The sequence below is a fragment of the Vicia villosa genome, unplaced genomic scaffold, assembly GCF_029867415.1.
Source record: "Vicia villosa cultivar HV-30 ecotype Madison, WI unplaced genomic scaffold, Vvil1.0 ctg.002710F_1_1, whole genome shotgun sequence".
Lineage (NCBI taxonomy): Eukaryota > Viridiplantae > Streptophyta > Magnoliopsida > Fabales > Fabaceae > Vicia > Vicia villosa.
In genome coordinates, this window is record NW_026706009.1 from 217733 (window position 1) to 228218 (window position 10486).

The following is a 10486-nucleotide window of genomic DNA, read 5'->3' on the forward strand; positions in this document are numbered from 1 at the left end:
CTATTTTAAAATTGAAATTCCGTCTATATTCACTTATATGTATTTTAACTAAAGAAAAAAAAACTGTTAAACAAGTTTCAATACATACCTCATTAGAGTTTGAAACATATGAGGAAAACGAAGGAGAAATGATGATTTTTGGAGTCTTATCTTATTTTATTGTCTTATCTTATTTTATTTTTAAAAAGATTATAAATATTAATAATGCGACAATATCTTATGAAAGACATAAATAAAATACTATAGTTAAAGATTGAACGATGAACAAATAACTTAAGCATATTACATATATCTTGAGTTACACCGTATACTCAAAATATTTTAATAATATAATTGCTCTCGAATATGAAAATTAGCCAAATAATTTCTAAGTAGCCTGCAATAATAATATTTTTAAGTGATTGCGTTGATGAATGAATGATATTTTTTAAACGTGGATTTCTTAATTTCTCTACAAGAATATTAAGAATATTAAGTAAAATGTGATCGCAGAATATTGCGTTGGATGTGTGATAAGATTAGAAATAAAAATATTATAGAGATTGTTTGGGTAACATTTATAGAAGAAAAAATGATAGAAAATAGACTTAGATGATTTGAGCATGTTGAAAGAAGACCGGTAGATTATGCTGTAAGGAGAGTAGACTAGATAGAGAGAACTCAAACAATTAGAGGGAGAAAAAGTCTTAAAAAGACAATGAGAGAAATTATTAAGAAAAATCTCGAGATTAAAGATTTAGATAGAAATATAGTCATGGATAGAACATTATGACGCAAATTGATTCAAATAGTAGACCTCATGTAATGAGATAAAGCGTGGTTGTTGTAAGTGTGTTAGCCTGAGATTTTTTGCTCTGCATTTCGACATGAATATGGGATATGCTTAGTGTAGATAGCTAAGTAATATTTTTGACACCCAGTGAACTTTTCACAAATTCGACAAATGGATTTTTCAACAGATATGATGAGGTAACTTGAGGATATTTTCGACAACAGTAACGATTTAAAGCAGTTTAAGAACCCAAGACACGTGAAGATAAAAACCCATGTAGCAGGATACATGTTGAATTCTGGAGAGATAATCGTTGTTGGTAGTTATTGATGTGCCTAGTATTTAAGTAGATTTCGATTTTGTAATAGAGGTTCACATTTCATTTTCTTTCTTTAAAATTCACACATTTGAGTCACATAGATAAAGAATTTGTGAGAAATGTATGAACTTGCGTTCCACTCTTAATTCAAACATTTTTTATTCAAATGTTTTTTTATTCTTCTATATTTACTTTATCCATTTAAGCACTTTTGTATTTACTTTCTTGAACCTTTACATTGAGAATGTTTTAGTACTAATACATTTTCTTAAAAGTCTAACACAAAGTGTCCTTTAGAATTTTTTGAGTTTGATCCTGCAAGTGAATTAAAACTCGTTATTGTTTGCTAAAACACCAGTAAACAAATTGTACACCCGGTGGGACCATTTTGTGCATAATTTTGCAAAGAATGTATGTGTTTTTATGTTTGTTTTTTCGTTCCTCACATCCAAATGTTGTTAATTATTGAGTATTTATGTGTGTGAGGAGTGGAAAATTTGTTAGTATGATTAGACTTGGAATAACTACTCCCATTGTAAATCAGACTTTAGTTTCGACTACGACACCAAAACTGCTGATACCACCACCAACTAGTTTTCATGGTAATCCCAAGGTTACAAAATCACTGTAGGAGGTACTAGGCCTACATTCCTTCAGAGTTTTACACTTCCCCTAGTGGTAGAAGTATCCATATGGCATCCAACCACAACGATGACAAGCCTATAGGCTAACACACCGATTTATGCATATAATGCAACGGTTGTTTCCTCTCTTTTTAATCCATACACGGCATCATGACTTTCTATAAACAACCCTGGTCGAATGGGTCAATCCCATGGAGGATTGGGATACACCCCTCAGGTTATGCCACTTTTGGCTAATAATTCGCTCTTTTCTATATGGCAACAAATGTATGATAATAACTATGACATGGTTAAAATGCTTATCCAACAAATTGGTACAGTGTTCAATCCTTTTATCCAAAATACTAATCATAGTTACCAACGGTTAGCACATCAAACGAGTTTAATTTCAGATTTATTTAGTTCTCCTCAAGCACCCATTCAACCAGTCCCTAATAACCAAATGCAACAGCAAGTAGCGCCCCAGCCAAGCAAACAACCTAGACCCAGGGTAGTTGAAGACACAGTGTTGGTAAACAGGAACAAAGACCTAGATAATGTAGTTAAGAGAGTCCAACAAAACAATTTGGGGGGGGGGATAACATAACCAATATAGTTGAACAAATCCTAACTCAAAATGGTCTTAATAGGCCAAATTTTCGTTTTTGCATTATCTGAATATGTCTTGCAAACTAAACTCCCCAGGGGTTAGAAAATAACTAAGTCTACTAAATTAGCAGGTGACACTAGTGAATCTACTATCAAGCACATTGCTCAATACCATACAAAAGTCAATGATCTGGCTAATAATGAAAATCTGAAGATGAAATACTTCCCTAATTATTTGACCATGAATGCTTTCACACGGTTCACTACTCTCCCTCCAAATTTCATACATAATGGGGGTAAATTAGAAAGAGTGTTCCACGAGCAGTTTTATACGGATCAGTAAAAAATTATCCTGAAAAACCATCCATTGTGAAGCAAAAATCGTCAGAATCGATAGATGATTATCTCAATAGGTTCAGATTAATGAAGTCAAGGTGATTTACTCTAGTGCATGAACATGAGTTATTCGAAATGGGTGCAGGTGGTGGTTTAGATTATTCCATTAGGAAGAATTTAGATACCCAATACCTAAGGAATATGGCTCAATTAGCAGATAGGGCTAGACAAGTCAAACACCTAAACAAAAAGAAGGCTAGATTAGAAAAGGCTAGAAGAAATCGACACTCTAGGAAAGAAAATATTGCTTATATAAAAATAGATGATAATAATCAGGAACTCGACGTAGTTTGTGAATATGTCAAAGAAAATGAGGTAAATTTGGCAGAATTAAAGCCAAGACCTCCATATATTTGTAAGGTCTTAAGACCTTATAATGGAAAGAACCCTATTGAACTAAGTGGAAATGAAAAATTATTATAAAACTAATACATTCGATTTATCTAAGTATGATGAAATTTTCGATCTTCCGGTTACTGATGGTCAAATTATAGTGCTGAAAGGCCTTTATACGCCACCATTGAAACAAAGGAAGAAAAAAGATTTTTTATAAATATCATAATTTTCTTGGTCATAAAACATCTCAATGTATTTTTTCAGGGATTTGGTATAAGATGCTTTGAAGGATGGCAGGCTGGAGTTTGGGGATAAACCTAAGCTACCAATGAAAATTGACACATATCCCCTACAAGTTGAGGAGGCATATCTCATTGAACCTGTGGAGATTACGATGGTCAAAACTACTATGAGGTCCAACATAAAAGTCTAAGAAGTAGGTATGGTGGATTACACAGAGAAAGTCAAGGTTGTATATCCAACAGCCGAGGAGGAGTTAATTGACTTTCTAAATCAGTGCAAAATCAAATGTTCTGAAGTGATGTTGTGCCATCATTGCAGTGCAGTGTTTGACAAAGAGGCAACAAAAGGACTAAAAAATATCAAGCCTCAACAACTAAGGAAAAGTATGCGGGATGACAGAAGGTCCAAATTTTCCTTTGACAAGAGGGGGGTTCCTTACTAAAAATATCAAGGGCCTTCAAGTCATTGGAGAAGTCAGAAAAAGACTTATGTTCCTCTTGCTAGTGTTTCTCTTGGTGAATGGATCCTACCTAATAGCAAAACCAATATTGATCAACAAAATTGGAAGGTAATCAAAGTTGGTGTAGGTTCATCATACCACAAAAACTCACATGTGTCAAAGAATGACTCACATGGTCTTAAGACTTACCTGGGTAAAAAGCCCATGACCAGAATGCAATAGAGGAGATACCAGCAGAAAAGAAATTTGTTCTTGAGGCTGAAGAGTTAAGTAACAATAGTGAAATCTTGGTGTTGACAGATGTTTAAGTGGCGAAGAGACCCATAAAGGAATGACTTTTCCCCCTTTGCCAACAATGGTTAAGCCCAAGGGAAAGGATTTCATGCCAACAAAGATGATGATATGCTTACTGGTAATTTTGAATCTTGGTCAGAAGATGAACTTGATATAATATACAATGTTGTTTCTGTTCTACCTATAGAATTTGATAGAATAACGGAGGTGACAGAGGAGAAGGATGATTGTCTTGCTGAAGAGATAGTAAGTCATAAGCCTCTGAGCTATAATGTAATAAATAATGGTTTTGTGGAAGAGGAGAAGCTCAAATTTCCTTGATGTGCATACCCCGACCTTTCTTCTTCTTTGTTTATTTCTCTAGAGAGTAAAAAGTGTTGGTTAGACGTTACAACAGAGTTGAGTGATCCACAATAACATCATTAAGATATGTCATCCACCACTTTCATATTCTTTAGTATAGAAGAAAGAAACTTCAAGTTCGAAAGAACTCAAATTAATGACTTTTTGGGCATGAAAGTCTAAATACGACTTGTAGTCTCTCTTCATCAGTGTGGTATCAGCCAAATAAATTTCCTCTTCCATGGTAAAGAGGGATCTCGGTAAGAACTCGATGAAACCAAATTGTCTAGCCACCAAATTTGGCTGATATCTAACAAGCCTCAGTCCAGCTTTCCCCATAAAAATTATAATTGACAAAACAATAGGTTTAAAGAAAGCTACCCGGGCGTCGAGAGCCTCATATTGGTTTTCCGGTACATAAGTTGGAAATCCTCTTCTGAACCAATTTGGTCTATGTTTTCGATTGACGAATGGGGCCATAGAAGAAACAGATGTAGCACAATTTATATACATAAAGAAATATTTTTTGAAGTAGACAAGTCAACATCTTATGGAGTTAGCAAAGCATATCTAGCACCATCGACTTATTTAGATAAATCAGATGGAACATCAACTTTTAGAGAAGGTTCAATTGTGACATTAAGTCAAAGTTACAAGAGCCACAAAGGGGTAAAAATCAAGAGATTTTTCATCAGAATTGGATCGATTTTTGAGTTCAAGGGAGGAAAGTCCAAAGGATTCAAAAAGAAAATCCATGACCAATCTGCTAAGATAAACCTTTTTCCCCTCATGAAGCTGGGTTGTTAGAGGTATGAACTTCTAAGCTACTTAGAGAGAACTAGAATAAAAATCGAAAGGAGATAACCAGATGGCGAGGTAGCAATATGCTCGTAGTTTGATACTTTCTCACTTTAGTCATGATGGTCTTTGATGTATGCACTGAAACTAGGATGGTCAAAGGAAAAATTAGATTTTATCGTATGCTTGAGAGCATGCTCAAAAGTTTCCCTTGTTAGTTGAAGATCAGAGATGACAACAACGTCGAAACGGGTGGGAGTTATCATTCCACAGGTAAGAAGAAAAGTGTTGGTCGTAGCCTCCTAGAAACTAAGGGCGGTTTTAAGCATGTTGGCATTATATCTTGGCCCAGTTCTTGACTGCTGAATCAAGTCCAAGATGCCTTGATTTTGCTAGATATTTCCTTTCTTCTTTTCCATTCTATTGAGCCAAATGAGATAAGTTTCATTGTTGATAGAAGGATGATAACAAAATAACTGATGGGGTTGTTCGATGAACCCCAACTCAAAGCTTTTGTCCTCAAAGGCACTAGGTTTAAAATAAGGTAAACAATGGAACACACCTTCTAGTTTTTAGGCTTCACAGATGAACTAGGTATAATGCGCAGAAATGCATGCGTCTTACATACAATAGAGAAACGAAACAGTACTTGGGAAATCCAAATGAGGGATTTTTCTTCTTGATTGGTGGTTCTGGAACGTAAGTTCGATTATCTGAATAGATATGACCATCAATATCAGGAGTAAAAAAGATTTTGGGTTACTTTTCTATGTTAGAAAAGGAAGCCATTTTTCTAGGATTTGAGTAGAAGAAAAGGTGAAAAATGGATGTTGCAAAGAATGAAATTTTTAGGGTTCAAAAGAGAGAGAAATATGGTGAAGTGGAAGAAAGAAATGAAAGAGATGTTTTATAGTTGTTGGAATGAGACTTTTCAATTTTCCCTCTAAAAAAATTAAAAAACTGACGTTTTGATTTTTGTTTTAAATCACTACTAATTAATGATTTTTCTTTTATTTAATATGGTTGATTTTTGTGGCTCACGATAGCCTTGAAAATCGAAGTCATGATGGCAGGTACATGCACATTGCAGATGTGACGGCTGCATAGAGATAGTCATGATGACAGTGACGTATGTAGAATGGTTTGAATAGTGTTTTGAATTTACTAAAAAAATGCCACCTTTCTGCCATATTGCAAAATATGATCGAAAATAGCATTTTTTGGGAGCATCTGTTAGCCTGAGATTTTTTGCTTAGCATTTCGACACGAATATGGGATGTAAAATGTATATAAACGCTAAGTGCAAATAGCTAAGTAATGTTTTCGACACCTATTGAACTTTTCAAAATTTCAACACCTAAGTAATATTTTCGAAGACAAATCCCACGTAGTAGGATATATGTCAAATTCTGGAGAAATAACCATTGTTGACAATTATTGATGTGCCTAGTATATAAGTAGATTTCGATTTTGTAATGGAGGTTCACGTTTCATTTTACTTTCTTTAAAATTCACAAATCCGAGTCAAAATAATAAATAATTTGAGAAAAATGTATGAATTTGTGTTCCACTTTTAATTCAAGCATTTTTTATGCAATCATTTTATTATTTTTCTTTATTCATTTTATCTATTTAAACACTTCTGCATATACTTTCTTGAATCTCTTACATTGAAAATCTTTTAGCACTTATATATTTTCTCAAAAGTTTAACACAGTGTCCTTTATGATTTTTTGAATTTGATCTTATAAATGAATTAAAACTCGTGATGGTTTGATAAAAACACTCGTTGACAAAATGAAATATTATTAAGTATGAACGGTAAGGATGAACACTTTTTCAGAGGGCATCTTGGTGTATTCAATTTTTCAGTATAAGCGATAGGGCGTTAGTAACAATATTTTTATATGATTTGGATAATGCCATACCACCCAGTTTTTAAATTACATACTGACACATGTTATTTCAACATTGCCCACATATAAAACACACAACACTAACCCTTTGTTTTAATTCAAAAAAAAAAAATTAGTTATGTATTATATACCGTATTCGTGCACTTCATATAACTTTCTGTTACTTTATTTGAATCAATTGATCTAACTTAAGTAATTTAATTTATCTATAGCTTATTACCAACAGTTGACAGCAAAGTGGTTTCTAATTGTGTGTTTGGAATTTAATTTTAGATGGAACCAAACAAAACTTATAATGCCATTGCTCAAGCTGGCAACAACCAACGTCGTCTTCATGTGTATACAAAAGGGTTATTTCTTTTAAAGTACAACACAAAAGCCATAATTAGACCCTACCCTTTAGAAGAAATTAAACTGTAGATTTCACTTTCCTTACAAAAAAGGTACAAATTTCATGCTACTATTTGTTAATTTAATTAAACTAAAAAGAATATTCTAAGAACCAAACTCAAATTGTTAATGGCTAATAGCTATTACGTAACAACCAGAAACCAAAATTACGCAAAAAAGGCGCTGACAGGCTCTAGACTCAGAAAATAACATCGTAACTAAAGTTGCAGCCCAAAACAGGAAAAAGTAAAATATATATAAAATAATGGCAATAAAATAAAAGGAGACAACCCATCTATAAAATAAAGCAATAAACTTTGTTTTTTGTTTAATGAAAATATACTAATGAATCAGAATCCAGAGACTCACTAACTACACTCAAAAACAAATTTAAAATCCTAATATGCACCTATGAACAAGAATGAATGTTCTTAACACCAATATTCCAAACAATTAAAAAAACCAAAAAAATAAAATCCACTGAAAAAATGAAAACAAAAACACACTAATGATTTTTTATTTTTTATTTAATAACAATGAATGACTCTATATGCAGTATGCAGTGGTATATTTCGCCCAGAATCAGCATTCTCCCTCCGTCTGCTCCGTCAATTCCAGCTGTCAACACCGGCAACCGCCGCCTGAGATGGAAAACCTTGCCTGTACGAACCATTCGAATAGCCCCGCTCTGAAACCATGCCAGGTAGCCCTGATGCATTGTAACCAAACTCATTCCCAATTTGAGTATATGCGAAATAAACCGGTTGACCGTTAGGTCCAATGACTGGCCTCACTGCTTGATACAATCCAGAAGCTGTTTGAATCAGATAAACCGGTATTGGTTCATTTGGATATCCGGTCGAGTAAGGACTAACCACATTCGGCATCATAGGAGAAAATGATGACTGAACCGAAGCCGGTCCAGGAGGCAGAAACTGAACCGAACCGGAATGAACCGGTGCCGGAGGTTGAGCAGGTATTTCAGTTGTAACTAACGGCATCTCCGTTTCCGTGTTTTCCTGAGTGTAACAGTTAGCTCCGCCGTTTTCTCCGTCAGAATTCATTTGCTGTTCTTCATTCACAGCTTGAACAGGTGGAGTAGTAACTAACGGAATTTCAGTTTCCGTGTTTACCTGAGAGTGACTGTCAACACAGCCGTTAACTCCGCCTTTTTCTTCGTCAGAATTCATTTGCTGTTCATCACTCACAGCTTGAACAGGTACAGTTGAAACTAACGGCGTCTCCGTTTCCGTGTTTTCCTGAGAGTAACAACCAACAGAGCCGTTAACTCCGCCGTTTTCTCCATCAGAATTCAATTGCTGTTCATCATTCACAGTCTGCATTACCTGAATTTCCTGAATCTCGGTTTCTCTAACCGACTCAGACTCACATTCCGTATCCTTCGCCGCAAAATCCGGAACAGACTCCGGGAATTCCGCCTGTTTTGCCTCGGGAGACGGAGAATACGGTTTATCCAATCCAAACAGATAATCAGGATTCATCGTCGGCGGCGGTGGAGGTGGAGAAGAATCCTCCGACGGCGGAACATGAACGGAATTGAGAGCATCTACGAACCACTTGCCTTCCGATTTGGAATCCTCAGCAAGATTCATAGCGGAATTGATAGAATCGAAAGATGCATTGCTGCTGTGGTTCTTGACCGGAGAAGGAAAGAGGAAAATCCTCAACCTCGCAGGCTTAGGTGAAGCGCGACACATCCGATCATACTCGATCATCATATAATCGAGATCATCTTCATTGCAAACCGAGATCAAAGCATCGAGATCTTCACCAGGGAGTTGATACTTGAAACAGACATGAGAATCCGCCATGGCATTGAGCTTACCAATAAGGTGTGATAATTTCACATTACGATCGACGGCGAGGATTTTCGTGTCACCTCCGATGTACGAAAAGTGACCGTCGTGAAGCCTAGGCTGAATTTTCCCACCGAAGCTACAGATGAGCTTGACTCTCTTAGTGTTGGAAGGTGGTGGTTCATCGAACGATGAACGGTGATCGTTCTCTAGCAATTCGCGTGAGGTAGGTGAGGAATCACGCGAATTGGGACGCGAATTGGAATGATTCTCCATTGATGAAGGTGAAGGTGATGAGAATTAGGGTTTAATTTGGGGAAATTTCAGGATCTAGGGTTTGGAATTTGGAGAAGGAAATTTCTAATGGAAGAGTTTTCAGAGAGTGAAAATTGAGAGTGAAGTGGAATGGAGAGGAATGAAAAAAACGGCGTGGATGGAAAATGTGATGTGAGAGGAAAAGAGTAGAGAGTGGCTTTATTTATGAGTGATGAAACTGTGGGCCCACTTATCTTTTACTAGTGTATCTGGTTTTGAATTTAAAAAAGTTTGTTATTAGAGCGTGTTATTAGATAAGATTTCTGTAAAAATAAAAACAAATTAAGAAAAAAATCAGGATTTGATTTGATTCAAAATCAAATTAGGGTTACATAAAATTTATTTAATTTTAAAATTTTTTGTTTTTTTAATTTTAATTTAAAATTATTATGAGATTCAATAATTTGATTTGACTTAGCGAAAATAAAAAAATTTATGAGATAATAATTAAGTAAAGTATTTAAAATGTCTTCATAAAAAAATTGAAAAAGAAAGTAGCACACAAACTTTGTTACTACCTCTTTATTAAAATGCATACTTATAGTTATATTCCATATATTCCATGACGCGTGAAAAATGCACACGGATTTTTTATATTAATTTTATTATTTTCTTTAATATATTAATAATATTTAATTTTCTAGACTTATGTTTTAATAATATATTGAATATAGAATTATGATAAATAACTTTCTAGAAAGAATTTAGAATTAATCTGTATTTGTATATAAGGTAAATAATATATTTTGTTGAACAGCTCTTTAAAAGTTTGAAACCATTTTACAGTGCAACTTCAAATAAATTGTTCAAGTTAAAAAATTTAATGCTAGAATAAAAGTTGTTGAGCAACACAATT

At 34.5% G+C, this 10486-nt stretch overlaps 1 protein-coding gene across 1 annotated transcript; it reads right to left on the reverse strand.

The window, feature by feature from the left end:
* Nucleotides 1-7812: 7812 nt before the first annotated feature.
* On the reverse strand, nucleotides 7813-9774 carry LOC131639607 (uncharacterized). Its single transcript, XM_058910089.1, has one exon. The coding sequence runs from the start codon at nucleotides 9589-9591 to the stop codon at nucleotides 8107-8109; it is 1485 nt and encodes a 494-aa protein (XP_058766072.1). The 5' UTR covers nucleotides 9592-9774; the 3' UTR covers nucleotides 7813-8106.
* Between the last annotated feature and the right edge of the window lie 712 nt (nucleotides 9775-10486).

Bases quoted from the DNA above. Each gene is read 5' to 3' on its own strand.
- LOC131639607 (XM_058910089.1), bottom strand. From the start codon at position 9,591: ATGGAGAATCATTCCAATTCGCGTCCCAATTCGCGTGATTCCTCACCT.